Source organism: Lepus europaeus, chromosome 18 (genome assembly GCF_033115175.1).
Source record: "Lepus europaeus isolate LE1 chromosome 18, mLepTim1.pri, whole genome shotgun sequence".
Lineage (NCBI taxonomy): Eukaryota > Metazoa > Chordata > Mammalia > Lagomorpha > Leporidae > Lepus > Lepus europaeus.
In genome coordinates, this window is record NC_084844.1 from 49,341,290 (window position 1) to 49,360,114 (window position 18,825).

The 18,825-nt window shown below is 57.1% G+C and overlaps 2 protein-coding genes across 2 annotated transcripts; both read right to left on the reverse strand.

The window, feature by feature from the left end:
• Positions 1-1,115: 1,115 nt before the first annotated feature.
• FBXO39 (F-box protein 39) lies at positions 1,116-4,201 on the reverse strand. Its single transcript, XM_062175421.1, has 3 exons — positions 3,176-4,201; positions 2,044-2,220; positions 1,116-1,423 (listed from the first exon to the last, which is right to left on the reverse strand). Exons 1-3 carry the CDS (start codon positions 4,199-4,201, stop codon positions 1,295-1,297), a joined length of 1,332 nt encoding a protein of 443 aa, XP_062031405.1. The 3' UTR covers positions 1,116-1,294.
• A 3,542-nt stretch (positions 4,202-7,743) lies between these two features.
• XAF1 (XIAP associated factor 1) lies at positions 7,744-18,428 on the reverse strand. The gene is made up of 6 exons (XM_062174772.1): positions 18,327-18,428; positions 16,793-16,925; positions 14,982-15,201; positions 13,625-13,710; positions 10,816-11,130; positions 7,744-8,159 (listed from the first exon to the last, which is right to left on the reverse strand). The coding sequence occupies exons 1-6, from the start codon at positions 18,356-18,358 to the stop codon at positions 8,103-8,105; spliced, it is 843 nt and encodes a 280-aa protein (XP_062030756.1). The 5' UTR covers positions 18,359-18,428; the 3' UTR covers positions 7,744-8,102.
• Positions 18,429-18,825: the final 397 nt, after the last annotated feature.

An 18,825-nucleotide genomic window follows, 5' to 3' on the forward strand; every position in this document is an offset into this window, starting at 1 on the left:
CATTATGTCCTTTCTAGCGCACACCATTCTTTCTGCACAGACTACTCACAAGGCCCCTCTGCCAGCAGCGTGTTCCAACACCGGGAGCTGTCTTCTCCCCTGCAGTGGAGACCCCTGGCCTTTGCCAAGGTGATCGTTCCCGACCCCCAGGGAAGTGCAAGCCATGTCCGACAAGCAGCCACTGGGGGAGGTTGGGTAGGTCAGTGAGTGGGGAGGGAAGGCACTGGGGAAAGATGAATTGTTGACAAAAGGCTAAAAGGCATAATTATGGCCCCAGCATGCAAAAGGCAACACACACGGAACCTGCCACGAGTCACTGTGGAAAGAATCCTGGGATTTTACTCCCTTAGAGCTTTTGATGTGTACAACAATCTCCCAGGTGCAGCAGCAGTGTGGTCCAGGGCCCGGGAACTGATTGCAATTAACCTCTCATTTCAAATATACTCTCATTCCCTCGGTTACAAAACTCACACAAGGTCCTCGTAGAAAAGTGAGAAATATGGAAAACATGGGGACAGCGAGGGCCACTCATAATCCTGCAGCCATGGCCATCTTTGGTGTCCTTCTCTCTTCTGTGTAACCCCTCTGTGTGTTTTATAGGATCGAGATCACACTCGGCAGCCAGTTCTGGTACTGCTTGTTTCCCGCTAAAGGTGACATGAGGGATATTTGTCTAAGACATCCCAAACTCTTCCCGGTGCACCTGAGGACCGGCCCGGTGCAGCCTGGGAGGAAGAAGAAAGAGACACAAGCAAAGCTGAGGCAGCACAGCCTCCCGGTGGACCAGGAGCCCAGCTCCCTCTGCGGGAGTCCTGGCTCTGAGCAGGCGACTTCCCTGCTCTGGCTGTATGTGACCAGTCCCGGCCATGACATGGAGGTCAGCTCGGCTAGAAAGCACTTCCAAGCCAATCATGTGTGTCTGGAGACAGCAGGATTCTATATGCTCCGTGCCACAGGCTGACCGGAGCTCGGGGTCGCAGGGGGCAGGGTCCCCGCGGTGGGGAGAGAAGCCGCTGTGAGTGGCCTTGGGTTGTGTTTTTGGCTCTGTGGCTGAAGGAGGGTGTCAACCAGCAAACCCGAGTGACAACAAGAGAAGCCAGCCCCAGGTGGTTGGTAAAGATAGCACTTTAAAGCCCCCGGGGCCTTGACGTCACCAGCAGGGGCAGCTCGCCTTGGTGTGGAGCTGGCAGGGAGGAGAGGGGAAAGGAAGGGGTGCCCCGAGCGCAGCTGGATGGGAAAGGCTGTTCAAGTCCAAAGTGCTCCTGGTCTGGTTCCTCTGGAGGGTGCTCATTCATTACATCATGGGGTAAGCGATGACAAAATAGTTCAGCTCTGAGTCGATCAGCTTCCTGTACTTCCTGTAAATTTCCCGGAGAGTCCTGTCCTCTTCGTTTGTCTCATATCTGTTTGTGTAAATCCTCACCTGCGCCACAGAACACACCCGCCACACCCAGGGGGCGCTGCGTCAGTTAGGGCCTCACAGGCACGCGAACCCTGCGCTGCACATCCGACTGTTGGCCAAATGTGCAGGGGATTGTTCTAGAACCTTCACAGAGTCCCCACACCTGCAGATGCTCAGGTCTCTTAGGAAGCCTGGTGTAGGGTTTGCGTTTGATCCGCGCGTACCATCCCACACCCGGACTCATCTCTAGACTATCTACACCAGTAGATACAACACACACGCCGTGCCATCCTCACTTGTTAGGGCGACAGTGACAAGCGGGTGGGTCTGTAGGTGTCCTGAGCCCAGGGATGCAGAATCCCTGTTTTGTTTCCCGCTAAAGGTGACATGAGGGATATTTGTCTAAGACATCCCAAACTCTTCCCGGTGCACCTGAGGACCGGCCCGGTGCAGCCTGGGAGGAAGAAGAAGGAGACACAAGCAAAGCTGAGGCAGCACAACCTCCCAGTGGACCAGGAGCCCAGCTCCCTCTGCGGGAGTCCTGGCTCTGAGCAGGCAACTTCCCAGGGGAGATGACCGCCCACCTCCCCTCTGACAGCTCCCCCCCCCCGGGCTGCCCCCGCTCTGGGTGGGGGCCTCACCTTGAGCGTGCGCAGCGCACACTGCCCCTCCTCCTGGCTCTTCAGGATCCGCTCCACAAACCTCACGTCAAGGAAAGCCCAGATTTTGAAGTAGAACAACTTCCTGCAGGATAGGATGAGCAGGTGCAGCTCCTCGTCCAGGGACTCGTGGTTGTTGTTGAACTCGAAAGTTAATTTCTGGAAAAGCACCAAGGAGGAAGGGATGTGTGGGCGGTGGTGCTGGGGGCGGGGGTCCTTCCATGCTGTTTCCATGCCCTGGCTTTGGGGCTGATGGCCTTGGCATTCGGGGACTTTGCAGATAAGGGACAGCGCACAGGGGGTTCTTGGAGGAAGAACGTATATCCTCCGCTCCCCGAGGATGCTGGTGATCTCCCAGGGTTGTAAAACCTTGGAATTTGGAGGCAATCTCTCTGGAGTCCAGAGGCCAGGAGCAGGCCACAGCCCTGCGGAGGATTGGCTTGGCAACCATGGGGAGCTACAAACCCCAGGTTCTCCCGTAGCACAACGGGGTCACCTTGCATGTGCCCTTCCCCACCTCAGGGTTGTGTGAACGCCTCCCGAGTTCCTCCCTTGCAGGATATGTGTCAGTCGTGGTGTTTATCTCTTTTCTAGGCAGTGGTTACGCCACTTCCAGGTCCTTATGAGGAAGAAATGGTTCTGACTTTATAGACGGGAAAGCTGCCACATTACAGAACCACCCAGAATCTCTGCACTCAAACCCTTCAGTAACCCGGGTTCAGGTTGGTCGTCCCCAGTCTGTCTCCCCACTTACCAGGCTTTGCTATGATCAGATGGGTCCCCAGCTTAGGGCCAGTGACAGGGAGCCACAGGGCCTGCTGTGTGCTGTTGTGGCCAAGTGGATAGGCAGGAAGAGGGCTGTCCGCCTGCCGCCCACCTGTAGAGGCTCCTCCTGCTCGGGCCTCCTGCCGCTGAGCCAGGGATGTAGGCGCTTCCCCTGGTTGCCAGCGACCAGCAAATCCCTGTGTCCCCCATGCAGCAATGAGCAGTGGCCTCCGTTGGCTGCCGTGGTCTCAGGGGGCAGGGGGATGCTTAGTTTGGTGCCATTTCTTGGGAGCCCAAGCAAGAGCAGGCAGCAGCTCCCACGCCCCCACCTCCCTCCGTCCCTGCCTACCTGCAGGGTGTGCCGGAAGGTGGGCAGGAGCTCCGTGAGAGTGGGCCGCATGGACCAGTCGGGGTCGCTGAAGTAGCAGCTTCGCAGACTGATGCTCCTGACTGGGATCTCCTGCAGGAGGATCCGGGCCAAGCACTCGTACTTCATGATCCGCTCGAAGAAGAAGTTCACCTTCAGGTTGGGGGCCTGCCCGGCCAGCTTGGCCCAGGACATGCCCCAGACGACCTGGCGGTGGGGGTCGTGGATGTGGCACTTGATGTTGATGGTCCAGAGGGTGCCGGCATTGTGCTCGCACAGGGTCTCGAGCAGCTCGTCAGAGACACAGTTGTAGTTGAGGGTCAGGGACTCCAGGTTGTGGAACATGGCCATGGTCTTGTGGAACTGGGTGTTGCTGTAGACGGCCAGGTGATGGCTAAAGTAGTCTTCGATGTTGAGCTCGGAGGCCATGTTCTCGTTCCGGAGGGAGCTCAGGGCGTTGAGAACGTGGCAGCCCTGCTCCACGGTCAGCCTGGCGCCTTTCAGGTTGAGATAATCCAGGTGCCTGCCCATTTTCTTTAGGAAGAAGCTGAGGCTCTTGATGAAGGCGGTCCTGATGCTGTTCCTCCAGACCAGGCGGTCCAGCTCCAGGTGCTGGATGGACAGCGACTTCAGGCGGCTGTTGCTCTTGCCCAGACACGACAGGAGCCCGCGCATGGTGACCTGGAACTTCTTGGTTAAGACGGTGTTGTAAGGATTCAGGAATTTGATCTCCAGGTATTCCAGGTAGCGACCGAATTTCTTCACGTACCAAAGAGCGGACTCGAATTCGGAGGCGTGCACCCTGGAAGGTCTCCCGCTGAACGTGATGGTCCGGTAGCGCCACAGGTCAGCCGAGTACATGATCTGGTTCCACTTTCTACAGACAAGGGCCGCCCTGGACCGGTCCCTGTCGCCCAGCCACCAGAAGACGCGACGCAGGCACACGTCGGGCAGAGTGGCCCAGCAGCCCTGGTCTTGCGGCTGCGTCAGTTCGCTCTCTTCGTCCATCAGGGACCCGGAATGTCCCGTGCAAGCTGTGGAATGGGCAGGGCTTCCACAAAGGATGGAAGAAAAGCAATCACTTGTTTCCTGTGGGGAGTGAAAAAGAGGAGCTGTTACCTCTCAGCCGGAAGTTGAACCGGAAGACATTGTGCCGGGTGCGGGTTGCTGGGAGATAAGAGGCACCATTCCAGCCACATCTGTGGGAGTGTCACTCACAGTCTCTCCAGGGACGCGGGGCAGCACTCAGTCACAGGACGGGGAGAGAAAGGTTCAGGTATTCGCACAGAGGATGGGGAGCACAAACAGGAGCAGGGTGAGGGGGAAGCAGAGAGGGCTGCCCAGAGGAGGTGGTGTCTGCGCTGGGTTTGCAAGGGTGAGTAGGAGCTGTGGGGCAGACTGGGTGGCTGGTGCACTCCAAGTAGAGGGTGTGACACGCACAAACCCGCAGAACTGTGACTGTGTGGGATGTGCTCATGCAGGGAACTAGGAGTGTTTGGTGTCTAGAGTTGAACTTGTGAGTGGACACAGAGTGAGTGACGTGCTGAAGGCCATGCCCTAGAGGCCAGGGATTCCCTCTGTCCCCTCTCCCCGAGAATCTGGACTTCCGGCCCGGCTTGCCCCTTTCCTGGGATGCGGGCCGCCTACACAGTGGGCTCCTTTGCTTATGGCTGCCTTGCCATTCAAGGGGTTCCAGGGCAGGGGGAAGGACCCCAGAAGGTCAAGGGTGTGTATGTTTGAGAGAGATAAGGTCAGTCTCGCAGAGCCTGGGCGTGGCGGGGAGATTGGGAAGGGGGATTTCTTGGTGACCGGGGAAGATGAAGCCGAGTCAGCTGTTGGATTGCGGGGGACATTATGTGCCCAGCTCAGGGGTCCGCAGAGCCGGTGTCAGGCTGTGCACAGCATCTGCTGAAATTCTCCAGACTTTCTGCTCCCAAAGCTTCCCCCGCCTTAAAGCCCTGCTGTGGCCTTTGCCTCTCTCGCCCAAAGACCCTGTAATTCCAAGTTCAAACCCTGCCATTCCCTAGAGCTGCTGTTGGCCACTTGACCCAGGAAGCCCAGCATTGTGGATCAAGGCTCCTAAAACCACAGGGCTGGCAAGAGCCCCAGGCGTGGCTGCCTTATGATGGCCCGGCCCCTGAAGCCCAGGGAGAGGAGGAGGCCTTCCAGGGGGAGCTGCCCATGGAGGACAGGGCCCAGGCGAGGAAGAGAACTTGCCGACTCTGTCTCCTACTGTTTGCCCTTCTCCTTGAACCTCAGATGCAGAGGGGAACATCCATCCTGTTTCTCAGCTCAGGACAGACATTATTGGTTCGTACAAGACCCTGCTCTGGTTTTACTTGGTCATTATTCCCTGAACTCCCGCCCTGCCCCCAAAGGCAACTGCTCCAGAGTGTGGGAGGTGGAGGTACCTGGTTTTGTTTACACGAGCGCTCACTACCTGTGTGTTTTCATCCATTCAGTCACGTGGGTGGCTCTGAATCTCTTTCCCCACTGTGGCTATCAGCCAAATAGGACCCCTGGGGGTTTCTCTGCCATTCTCTCATCCTCCCTGTCTTGTGACCCCCCCCATCCCCACCAGGCCTCTTCCTGCTCCCCCCAGTGCTGCCGTAGCAACGAGCATCCTCAAGCAGGCACCCATGGGGGCCTTCCTGGGACCAAGCCTCACCATCATGCGGCCTCACTGCCGGGAGCTCTGGCCCTGCCCCCAGCGGGCTCTCCCATCTGCAGACCCGGACACGTGTGGCAGAAGGGACTAACAGCAGTGTGCTCCACCTGTGACCCCCAGGCTCACTGTCTCCACATTCAGCCGGGCTCCTTCTGTCTCCTCTCTCGCCAGTGTGCAGCCCCCAGCACAGTCCGGTCCTGCCTCCCTCTCCCAAGGCACCTGCCACACACACTCCTGAGGCTGGCAGCATCCTCGGGCTTGCTTTGAATGGGTACTCACACGTCCACCACAGGAGGAACGAAGGATGTTGCTGTAGTCTCTGGGAAACCACCCAGCGCCAGGGGCCCCCAAAGCACTTGGCATGCATCTGGGTACTCTAGGAAGGTTAACCCTATGGCAAAGCGGAACTAATGCCCTCACCATGGCAAAGGGGCAAGATAATCATCTGACGCTTAAGAGGAGGGGATGGGGGTTAGCAGAATGTTGCTGAGCTTGGTGGGCTGCAAGGGCTGTTGCAAGGAGCCCCCAGATCACACCCGGAGGCTGGAATCCCCTTCCTCCAACGCCCGGCCACCCAATCACCAGAGAGGCAGTGTAGCCTGGTGGGCTGGATCCCAGCTCTGGTCAGCTGCAGTTGTGTGACCTCTCGCAAGTTAACGTGTGCCTCAGTGCTCACATCAGTAAGCAGGGCTTGTTGGAAGAGGAAAAGAGAGACGGCAAGTGCAGAGGTGGGATTCGAACCAGGAGAGCCCTCCATAACACCCAGCTGCCAACCACGGAAGGAATCCCAAGCGCGCTGGGCCGCCCAAGAAGAGGGGCAGCGGCCCGGCCCGGGCCCGGGGATCTCCTGCAGCTGCAAGCTTCGCCCACCCCGTCGCGCACGCGGTGCGCCCTCGCCCGGTTACCCGCTGGCTGCGCCCCTCCGGCTGCGCCCGCCTCGGGCTGCGCGGACGGCGAGCAGGCCTGCCTGTTCCGCCCGCGTCGCCGCTGCTCCGACGCCAACTCCGCCAGCGCCGGGGGCTCTGCGTCCTGCCATCCCCCGGGCTAAATGCCGAGCACCGGGCCTCCTTTGTGACGCGCGGCCTCCTGCGGGGCTCTGCTCTGCCCCTCCGGGCTCAGGGGCGCAAACCTAGAGTTGCCAGGTCTCCGGCTGGGGTGGGCCGGCGGCGGGACTGGGCTCCGCGCCTGCAGTGCAGGTAGGCGCCCCGGCTGGGGGCTGGGAGGCCGCCACGGGCGCGCTCCACGCCGGCCCCACTGAGTGCCAGGACCAGGTTTTGCCCCGAACTTGAGCTGGGATCCTCCCGCTCCTCCCAGACCCGACCCAACCTCAGGACACTCAGCCTGGGGGGCCTCTCGTGCCCGGTACCCTACAGAGCCAAGCCCCACCTTTGCACTTCCCACAGCGCGGGGCGCGCCTCACCTCTACCCAGGCAGGAGTGGGGCACCGAGGGGGCTTCTCAGAGCCCAGGCAGAAAGGCTGCCGGCGTCTCTCTGCTCGCCCAACTGGGTTCCCTGCCCAACGCCGTCAGCGCCATCCTCTGCCCTCCCCCATCGCCTACCACCCCCAGCCTCTCATCCCTCCCCCCTCCCTCTGCTCTTTAGCCCGCTGCTCTCCTGGCCCCCCGGGCCTCATCCTGCGGATCCTAACCCCACACCGCACCCCGCCCTCTCTTGCCCTGGAAAACCAACGAGGAAACCAAAGAAGGGGAACCCGCAGCCTTCAGAAAGGAAGGTTTTTTCCAGGGTCCTGCGTGTTGGGCCTGGACACTTAACTGGACTTTTCTCCTCCTGGTTATCTGTAGCCCTTGGGCAAATCAAGGTCTCTGTTTGAAAGAAAAGAAAAGTAAAGTGCAAATATTTTTTAAAATATTTATTTGAGAGGCAGAGAGAGAGAGAGAGAGAGAGAGAGAGATCAATCTTCCATGTGGTGGTTCACTCCCCAGATGGCCACAGTGATCTGAAGCCAGGAGCCAGGAGCCTCTTCCAGGTCTCCACGAGAGTGTAGAGGCCCAAGGACTTGGGCCATCTTCTACTGCTTTCCCAGGCCATAGCAGAGAGCTGGATCGGAAGTGGAGCAGCCGGGACATGAACCGGCAGAGGCTTAACCTACTAACGCCATAACGGTGGCCCCAGCACAAAACTTCTAAAGCCCGAAGCCTGAAGGCCAAGATAGCAAAGCAGCAGGGAAACCAGGATACAAACGGAATCTTCCAAATCGGTAATACCTTTCCATTTCCAAGTCTACCTGGAAGTTCTCACTTGTTCTCCTTTCAAAGACGCTAACCGCTGGCATTTCTCCTACAGAAATGAAAATAAGAACGTTTGACATGGTGCAAGCCAGAGGATTTCTGGAATACCGTTGAACATTGCTGTTCCCCTGTGCCCAAGCATGAGCCCTGAGTGGCAGGTGCCGCAGATTTGGGAGTGATGACATAGAAGAGGCATGGAGTCCCCTGTATGCCCGCTGGCCCAGCCAGGCGGGTCTGGGAGGTTTGGGCAGTGCTTCCTAAAGGCCCGTCACCCTCAGGGAGTGCAGGAACAAATGAAAGAATGCCTACACCAGGGACTCTCAGGCAGAAAAAGCCACATTGTTCGACTTGGACTTGGCAGGAGGGCATTGCTGCATATTAATGAGAAGGTGCAAAGAAGTGTGTGTAATAGGATTCCAATTGTGGATGTCTGTCTATTTGTTTTAAAGGTTATTTATTTGAAAGGCAGAGTTACACAGAGAGGGAAAGAAGACAGAGGGAGAATTTCCATCTGCTGGTTCGCTCCCCACATGGCTGCGATGGCCAGGGCTGGACCATGCTGAAGCCAGGAGCTTGGAACTCTATCCAAGTCCCCCATGTGTGTGCAGGGGCCCAAGCTCTTGGGCCACATTCTGCTGCTTTCCCAGGCATATCAGCAGGAAGCTGGATCAGAAGTGGAGCGGCTCGATCTGGGGCTCATATGGTATGCCAGTGTTGTAGGCATAGGCTTAACTCACTGTGCCACAACACTGGCCCTGTGTATAGTTATGTAACAAAATATGGGATACCCAGTTAAATTTTAATATCAGCAAAACAAAGAACTGGGGCCGGCATCGTGGTGTAGCAGGTTAAGCTGCCACCTGAGGCACCGGCATCCTGTAGGGGCACCAGTTCGAGTCCCGGCTGCTTCACTTCTGATCCAGCTCCCTGCTAATGTGCCTGGGAAATCAGTGAAAGATGGTCCATGTGCTTGGGCCCCTACAACCCATGTGGGAGACTTAGAAGAAGCTCCTAGCTCCTGGCTTCAGCCTGGCCCAGCCCTGGCTGTTGTGGCCACTTGGGGAGTGAATCAAGGAGATGGAAGATCTTTCTCCCTCTGTGTAACTCTGCCTTTCAAGTAAACAAATATTAAAAAAAAAAAAAAGAAGAAAAGAAACCCCAGAACTTTTGTATGGGGCATACTTACACTAAAACATGCCTTTATTTCTCCAAAACTCAGATTTGATTAATGTTGTACATTTTTAAAATTTTTATTTATTTGACAGAGTTGTAGATAGTGAGAGAGAGAGACAGAGAGAAAGGTCTTCCTTCCGCTCACCCCCAAAATGGCCGCTATAGCTGGCGCTGCGCTGATCTGAAGCCAGGAGCCAGGTACCTCTTCCTGGCCTCCCATGCGGGTGCAGGGGCCAAAGCACTTGGGCCATCCTCCACTGCCCTCCCGGGCCACAGCAGAGAGCTGGACTGGAAGAGGAGCAACCAGGACTAGAACCCGGTGCCCATATGGGATGCTGGCGCCGCAGGCGGAGGATTAACCAAGTGAGCCACAGTGCCGGCCCCAGTGTTGTGCATTTTTATTTGCAATATCTAGCAATGCTATTATGTAAGGGTGGAGAAAAGGGTAGCAGGAAGCGGAGCACGCCGTGGGAGGCTGGGAGCAAGCATACGTGTGCACGAAGAAATTAGAAACGCAGGTTTGGAGTACCTTTCTGTAAAGATTGTGTATCAAGTATCACTCGTAAAGGGAGACAGCAGGGCAGTGATAGAGCAGGGTACCGTGTGTGGGGAAATATGCACTCCAAGCCTGTTCAGCTTTGTGTGGGCACAGATGAACTTGGACAGGCTGCCTGCAAGGCTGCCGGGCACCTGGCGGCTGGGAGTGGCACATGATCAGCTGCACTTTTGTCCTTCCTTGTGTCATCTCCTGTCAAGTCGTCCCAACAATCCAGGTCTTTTGTGTTTTGAAAAATAGCAAATAAATAAAACATACACACACACACACACACATTAAAAAAAATAGTCTTCAGTCAAGAGCTTAAGCCATGGAGCCACGCGCACGGGGATTCCAGGAGAAACCTGACCCCTTTGTCCCCCTCTCTGATGGTGTGATCCCGAGGAAGCCACTCAACCTTGCTGTCCAGGTTCCTCACTGAGAAATGGAGATGAACGACCTGGCGATGGCTTGCACTGAAGACTAACCACTCAAAGACTTCTGCCGGACAACCAGCACACGCACGATGGCTCATTGCCTGGGCTGACACTTCTTACCACTGTGAGAACGTCATTTAGAGTGGTAGGAAGGTGACTGCAAGATGACCCTGAGCTGCTAGCAACAAGCGTCCAGCGCCCTCAGGATCCTGACCAATACAGGCACGTGGTCTCCGGGTCACGCCTCAGTTATCTGTACCGCGTGAGCCAGGGAGACTGAATACTGTCTGCTTCGTTCATGTACTCAACAGTTTGGGAGTGCTTGCCGCGTGCCAGCGCCCAGCCTAGGAAGCTGGAGGCACAGACACAAGAGATGTGGCTCTGCCCTGAGGCAGCCCCGTCTCTGGGACTTGGTACACATCTAGCAGGTGGCCAGTGTCGGGAGAGCACACAGAGATACGGAGCGGCCAGGGGAGAGCCCTCTGCGGCTGCCATGCCGTGAACACCCAGCGGGTCTTAGCTGCTTCATGGCGGGTGAGGAGGGGACAGAGGCGTGGTACCTGGTGATGAATCAGGGTCGGCAAGGGGAGGAGGATGCCGCACTGGGAACACTGCCGCAGGATGTCGTAGGCCACCTCGCCTGCTGAGGTTGGGCCGGCCCTGGGCTCAAGCTTCGACTTCCAAGGCAGATCCATGGATCGGGTTTTTCCTCTTGCCGCCTGCTTTGTTGAGCTTTCCGAAGTTCGGGGAAACCCATTGAATTGTTTTGACTTTGGACGGACGTCTTTCTTTGCCTTGGAAGATGGACTCTCAGCAGCTGGACGTGGGAGGGATGGGGGCCGACTCTTTGGCTTCGTGACTGGACCACACTTACCCTGCAATCGGGAGTAACACGTCCACTTTAATGACAACTCCAGTTTGCATGGGGGGACAATACAGTAGAATAAACAGCCCCAATCTCCCCACTACAAAACACGGCTGACCTTCAAGTTCATGTCCAGCCTACCAAGCAAGTAAGAAAAGTCTGCGTGCCAGGAATAAAGGCCTGGGATGATTGCTATGGCTTGAATGGGTCCCTCAAAAACACAGCCAAGAGGTAGGGCCTTTAAGAGGTGGTTGGGGGGCTGGCACTGTGGCACAGTGGGCTAAGCCTCTGCCTGCAGCGCTGGCATCCCATATGGGCGCCGGTTCTAGTCCCGGCTGCTCCATTTCCAATCCAGCTCTCTGCTATGGCCTGGGAAAGCAGTAGAAGATGGCCCAAGTGCTTGGGACCCAGCAGCTGCATGGGATACCTGGAAGAAGCTCCTGGCTCTTAGGTTGGGATCAGCTCAGCTCTGGCCATTGTAGCCATTTGGGTAGTGAACCAGCCTATGGGAAACCTCTCTCTCTCTCTGGCTCTACTTCTATCTGTAACTGTGTTTCAAATAAATAAGATCTTTTTTTTTTTTAAAAAAAGATGTCTATTAAAGAATGATGATTTGGGGCTGGTGCTATGGTACAGTGGGTTAAGCTGGGGCCTGCAGCACTAGCATCCCATATGGGTGCTGGTTCGAGTTCCAGCTGCTTCTCTTCCAATCCAGCTCTCTGCTTGTGGCCTGGGAAAACAGTGTAAGATGGCCCAAGTCCTTGGGCCCCGTAACCCACACTGGAGACCTGGAAGAAGCTCCTGGCTTCAGATCGGCCCAGCTCCAGCTGTTGCAGCCATTTGGGGAGTGAACCAGCAGGTGGAAGACCTCTCTCTCTCTCTCTCTCTCTCTCTGCCTCTCCTTGTCTCTCTGTGTAACTCTTTCAAATTAATAAACAAATCTTTAAAAAAAGAAAAAATAACCTTGGTATAAAAAGATGCTTTTGAAGCAGAAAAGGCAGAGAGCGGAGTATTTGTGTTTTGGGAGCGGTTATCCAGAGGTTGTGGAGCAGGACGGAAATCCAGGGTTTGTGGCCACAGCTGCAGTTCCATTTGCACGAGAGCCCCCCACTTCGTCACCTCTTGGTCGCTGGTTCACACATCGTCAGCTGCATTCTCATTTTGGTGCTCACCAACTACCTACTTCTGACTCAAAAGACACGGACCACACACATGAGGGTGCTTCAAGAGGTTCTTGGATAGTGTGTTTTACAGAGAAAAAAAAAAAAAACCCAAAAAACAAACAAACAGCATGGGTTTCGACAGCTGCATGTGCTGACTCAGCATTCTGGGGGCAGGGCCCAAGATTCTAACGCGCCCAGGTGGTGCCGAGGCTGCTGGCCCACTCATCGCACTGCGCGAAGCTGGGAGCTGCATGGCGCAGAGCAGCCAGGCGCTTGCCAACAGACGATGCTTAAACGAAACACAGTTTGATCATCCCAAGGCCAGGAATGGAACAATGTGCCTGACCCAATGAACCTCAAAATCGCCATGCAAAGTGCGAGAAGCCGGTCTCACAAGACCATATTTTGTGCAGTTCCCTTTATAGGACCTGTCCCCTCACAGGAAGACCCGGAGACAGAAAGCAGATCAGTGGCTGCCGCAGGCTGGGGAAAAGGGGCGGTGGGGAGCAGCTGCTAATGGCTATGGGGTTCCTTTTTTGGGGGGGGGGGTGATGCAAATGTCCTGGAACGCGATTGCACAATCCCATGCCTTATACTCAAGGTCATGAATGATCACATTTATGTGTATTTTCACACAGTAACTTCAGAAAACAAAGAGACGGATCACGTCTAAGGTCTCTTTGGTTCTGATATTGAATCATTCTAAGGACTGAAGGCATAAGAAAGCTAAACAGCTCTCTTCCCAAGACGGAGAGGACATCCTTGGACAGAGCCTTGGAGAGTGTCCCCCACCCTGTGCAAAAGACACAGACCGGGCACAGGAAAGCCATGGAAGGTGCTTTGGGTTATGGAGGGGAGAGTGTCTCAGTGTTCTCAGGCGGACTCTATCAATCAGATGCAACAGTGCACCTCTGCAGAGACCCCCTTTGAAGCCCAACGCTGATACAGGACAAGGAAAGAAGTCACTCAGTTTTGCCCGGGAGCTCACAGTCTGATAGAGAAGACTTCCTTATGGAACAGGAAATGGCAAGACAGGCCCTACGGGGGGACCACATGCCAATGTCCGGGTTCTGAAGACGAGCTGGCCAGAGGAACCTGGGGACGCTGGGAGTGGTCAGCGAGGCTCCTTGGCAAGCCGGGCACAAACGCAGACCAAGTATGGATGAGTTAGCCTAACGCAAGTCACCAAAACCCCTTTATTGAACAAGGCAAACCATCAATACGGGAACCCCTACTATCCGTGCTTTATGGAGTTGGGCACTGACTCCTTCTTTCATAGCTCACATTTTGGAACATGAACTAGCCACTGGCACCACTAGACAATGACGAGTTGTAACTCACCAGATGGTGGAAAGAATTATCTTCTGGGATCATCTGGCCGCAATAATCACAACAGATTTTCCTCTCAGGAGCCGAAATGTTCTCCCCTGAGTAAGCACAGAAACAGCACCATGAATGAATGCCCTTGACCATGGTTAGCCCAACTGCCCGACACCTGCCGCCTGGCCTGGAGTCTGCTGCGCTGCCAGCATCCTCAGCCACACAGGCAACCCGCGGCCCAGTACCCGCATCATTTCCCTCACGGCCATGGATGTGACGCGCAGGCAGGGCCTCGCACAGCCCTAAGAGGAGGCGTTTTGCAGGAGCGGGACTTGCTTCTAAGGAGGTGAGGGAGCTGCAGTTACGAATGCCAATCCACCAATCCGGCGTAACCAGCCTGCTTCATTTTACCAACTCACTGGCTCTGTCATCAAACGTGCTGTTGACCGTGTGCATTTTTTAAAATTTTTAAAATTTTTATTTTTGACAGGTAGAGTGGACAGTGAGAGAGAGAGAGACAGAGAGAAAGGTCTTCCTTTTTGCTGTTGGTTCACCCTCCAATGGCCACTGTGGCTGGCGCGCTGCTGCCGTCGCACTGCGCTGATCCGAAGGCAGGAGCCAGGTGCTTCTCCTGGTCTCCCATGGGGTGCAGGGCCCAAGCACCCGTGTGCATTTTTGCTGACTGCTGATGCGACTGTGTTGCTGTGTGCTGGGTATATGGGAGCCCAGCCATGCTGAAAGGATGGGGTATGTGCACGGATCCCACCCTTCTCAGTGTTTCGTCGGGCACAGTTGACCCTGGGTAGATTATCTACCAGCCAAGATTACCATCCAAGGGGTTTTAGGCTGACTCCATGTCACCAGAGCAACCGGTGATGTCAACACAAGATCTGTTCCACCGATGGCTGTGGCCTCGGTGAACACACCCTCATGAAGAGGTAGCCAGGTCAACAGAACCTGAGATGGTACCAGGGAGACCCCACATGGGCCCAAAGCCTCCAGCTGGCTCCGTTCTGTCAGCTGAGAACTTGCGTGCCCGGTCCTAGTTCTGGCTCAAGCAAGCATTGTTGCATTCTCTGTGTAGGTCCCTTATCTGCCACAGGATGCAGGGGGGTCAGGCCCAGCAGGGACTGTGTTGGAGGAGCTCAAAGAAGGAGAAAGAAAGTCTCCCATTTCCAGGGTCCCCTATAGCTTCCTCACTCCCTGTGGGACCCCAGGCCCTCACCCCCTGGCGCCTCGGTCACCTTGGACCAGGATAGACACACAGCAAGGTCTGGAAGAGCCAGCTGAGCTGAGGCACACACCATGCACACGGCTTCCCTTCCTCGCATCCCACCCAGGAGAGAAGCCCCTCCTCCCCGCAGCCTGAGCTGCCTACCTTTCCTGAGCCCGGAAGCCTGTGTGCCCCCACAGACATCTCTGTGCTGGGCCAGCTCACGGAGCATGACGAACCGGCCGCAGTCCGGGCAGCGCTCGGTCCGCGCCCCGCAGTGGTGCTCATGGGTCTGCAGCTTGCTGAGGTGCACGGCCAGCTCGCAGAACTTGCACTCCACGGGCTGCTCCAGGTGCTTGTCGGGCTGCTCCAGGCACTCCTCGGGCTGTGGGAGGCAGCAGGAAGGGCATGGTCATGGGCCTGCCTCTTTGACCACAGACAGGTCAAGCACATGAGCCCACATTCCTAGGGAATGGAAGCTGATCGGAGCAAGCAGGGGAAGGGCTGGAGTGGGGGACTGTCTGTCTTAGGGAAAGATGAGCTCTCTTGCCCTTCCGAGCAGCAATGCGGGCAGGTGCACCTGCGGCGCCCTGGTGGCCTGGTTCTCACTGCTCTCCGAGCCTACCTGAGCGAGGAGGGAATAGCCAGGTGCACATCTTAACTGTTGGCCTCTCCTCCCCTCTCACTTCCCTTTCCACAGGGTGGCCAGCTTGATGTCACTGAGGAATCACACAGGGACTCCCCTGCTATAATTCCAGCAGTATGATGGCACCTTGCCCAACTGACCTAAACAGCCAGACACAGGACCTCCAACCCTGCACTCCAGTATGGATTGCATTCATCCCAGCTGGTGTCTTCAGTGCTGTGCCAGATGCCCACCCACCTTTTTAAAGCTTCTATTTTGTTTGAGAGACACACCCACGACCCGCTTCATATCTGCCTTGGCTCATGCAGCTCCGGTTTTGTGTCCATGAGCTCCTAGAGAGTAGGGATCGGGTACAGCTACCTCAGTCTCCCTCCAGCACCCAGCCTAGTGCTCGAGACATGCCTGCCGGCCCAGTTGGAATTGAAATGGATGCCTAGGGGCTGGCATTGTGGTACAGTGGATTAAGCTGCTGCTTGCGACACTGGCATCCCATATGAGTGCCAGTTCTAGTCCCAGCTGCCCCGCCTCCAGTCCAGCTCCCTGCTGATGTGCCTGGGAAGGCAGCAGAGGATGGGCGAAGTGCTCATGCCCTTGCCACCCACAGGGAAAACCTGGATGGAATTCCAGGCGCCAGGTTTCAGCCTGGCCCAGCTCTAGCTGTTGCAGGAATTTGAGGAGCAAACCAGCAGATGGAAGATCTTTCTCTCTCCCCCTCTCGCGCCATCACTCTGGCTTGAGGACTCCAGACAGAGAGATGAAGGGTCTTAGGAGGCGCTGACATGAAAAGCAGGGGACAGAAGTCAGCCAGGCTGCCCCCCTTCCTGCTTCCCCTCCGCGTGAAAGTTCAAAGAACCAGCAACCCTTCCTGCACCAGGGGCCCCTGGTATGGCTGCTGTATGGCAGCCGTAGGGGAAGGACTGGAAATGGAAACTGTCCTTGTCACAGACAGGGGCTGAATGGGGCGGTGCCAAGTGGCTGCAGGGAGAGCAGGATGCGGGCCCAGCCCCCAGGCTCCACCTACGTGGCTGCAGGGAGAGCAGGATGCGGGCCCCGGCCCCCAGGCCCCATCTACGTGGCTGCAGGGAGAGCGGATGCTGGCCCCTCGCCCCTAGGTCCTGTATACATGGCTGCAGGGAGAGCAGGATGCTGGTTCCCAGGCCTTGTCCTCATGGCTACAGGGAGAGTGGCTCCTGGCCCCGGCCCCCAGGTCCCGTCCACATGGCCGCAGGGAGAGTGGACGCTGGCCCCGGCCCCCAGGTCCCATCCACATGGCTGCAGGGAGAGCGGACGCTGGCCCCGGCCCCCAGGTCCTGTCCTGCCGCCCCCTCACCTGCTGGTGCTCCTTGAGATGCTCTGCCATCTTCGGCCCTGGGACGGGCTCCTCGCACTCGGGGCAGAGTTCCAGGAACCGCAGACAGTGGGCCTCGTGGAGGGCGAAATGGGCAGAAGCCACGCTTCTTTTGCTGCAGGAACAGGGGAGAGAGAGCTGTGGGCTCATCGCCATGGTATCCAGCGTGGAGTCAGACTTTACACCTAGGCCAGCTCTCCAGAGCTGCTCAGCACTGCGGGTGTGGCGATGAAGCCCCCTACCCAGCCCTGCCCACGCCGGCCCTGAGCCGGAACAATGTGACATCGTGACACTTAGAGGCGGGGATGCTGCAGAGTCCTCGTGGTGCCAGGGGAGGGGGAGGGGAGCAGCCAGGAGGGAAGGCTTACAAAGGAGACTTTTGGGGGTGATGATTGTGGGACGGATTCCCACAAGTAGTAAGCCATCACCTGCTGCCTCCCAGGGTAGCAAAGTTGTTTTAAAAACAAAGTAATAGGGACCAAATTCTAAATTTTGTCATTGTCGTTATTGTTGCTTGTTTGCTGCTGCCCCTGCTTGGTCCCCAGACAGTTAGGACAGCGCTCCTGCCTCGCTCAGAGTCCCTGCATGAGCTGTGGCAGTGAGAGCTGCCCCGGTCTCAGAGTGCCGGCCAACCACCTGCCCCACCTGCAGGAGGTCACAAGGAATGAAGCCTGCACTGCCCTGACGGATGTCCCCAGGAAATGCCTCCTTTTGTTCCCAGGTTCTTGCTGCTGGCAGCTTGTGGGGAAGGAAACTGTGTGGCTGCAGCCTCAAGGCCCAGGGGACCAGGGCAGAGCGCGGCCAAGTCGCCGGCATGTGGGCGGGCCACAGATGGGAGCTGGACAGCTCTTGGCATCCACAGTGCCCGGGCACATGCAGGCTGGTGGCTTTGCTTTCCCTCCCTCTCTTTTCTCCCTGGCCTGACCCCTCCGCTGTCCTTGAGCCCATTCAGCGCCCAGAGGGCGAGGAGGTGGTTGTGGTTGGGAGCAGAGCTGTCCAGAGAGGGTCCACCCTGGTCCCCACCGCAGGTGGAGAGCAAAGCTGTTGTTCCCAGGCCAGGTGCTGCTGAGTTACAGGTGTGGTCCCGCCCCCAGCTTGGCCCTCCGAGCCCACTCCACAGCTCCTTCTGAATGGGAGGATGGGAATGGTCCTGGACAATCTCCCAAGACCCCTTCCTTGCACAGATCAGCCCGGGGACCCCACGAGTGTCATTAGAGCCCCAAGCCAGTACGCAGGCTCTGACACAGAGGGGCTCTGAGCCTGGCTGTTGAACTTGAGGCTGACCCAGAAAGTCTAGGGTCTCTGGGAGCAGGGCGTGCAGGGAAGTGAAGGCCGTGCTGCCCACCCTTGGGGAAGCAGAGAGCTTCCCGCCCTGGCGGCTCCCTGTCCCCTCCCACTCGCCCTTCCCGGTGTTCTGGGCAGGACCGGTCATGCCTGTCTTGGAAACAGCCCCGTGTGCTGTGTGCCCCTGTCCCCCGCCAGCCTGGGGCACCTGCAGGAGAAGCTGCCTGCTTACCAGTGCCCGCACTCCTGGAAGTCGCCCTCCATGCTCCAGCCTCTGGAGTCTCTCGGTTGAGTTTTGTTTCGTTTCGTTTCTGCAGAAAACAAAACTGAAAGTTGCAGTAGCTGCCCAGCCCACAGCTCCCGGGAGTGGGGTTAGCAGAGTCCTCCTTCCGGGCTGACTGCGAGGTTCCCTAAGGCTGGACGCCACCAGGAAGCCCTCTGCAGCACGGCCAGCCCCTGCAGGTTCCTGCCCTGAGCTGTCACCGAGGATGGGGGCGGGGTGGCAGCCTCTCCCCTCACCCTGCTGGCTTCCCTCCATCTGGGTCTCCATCCCTTTTCCTAAACCACTGACTCCCACCACGGCCCCTCCTCGCTGCTCACCTCTGCTTGTCGACCGGGTTGAACTTGAGGGTTACTCCCTGAGAAAGCAGCTCCTGGGTCCCTTGCACCTTCTGCTGGCCCCGGTGGGTGACAAGCCCAGGAGGAACCCAGAGTCACGGCTCGGTGGCCTG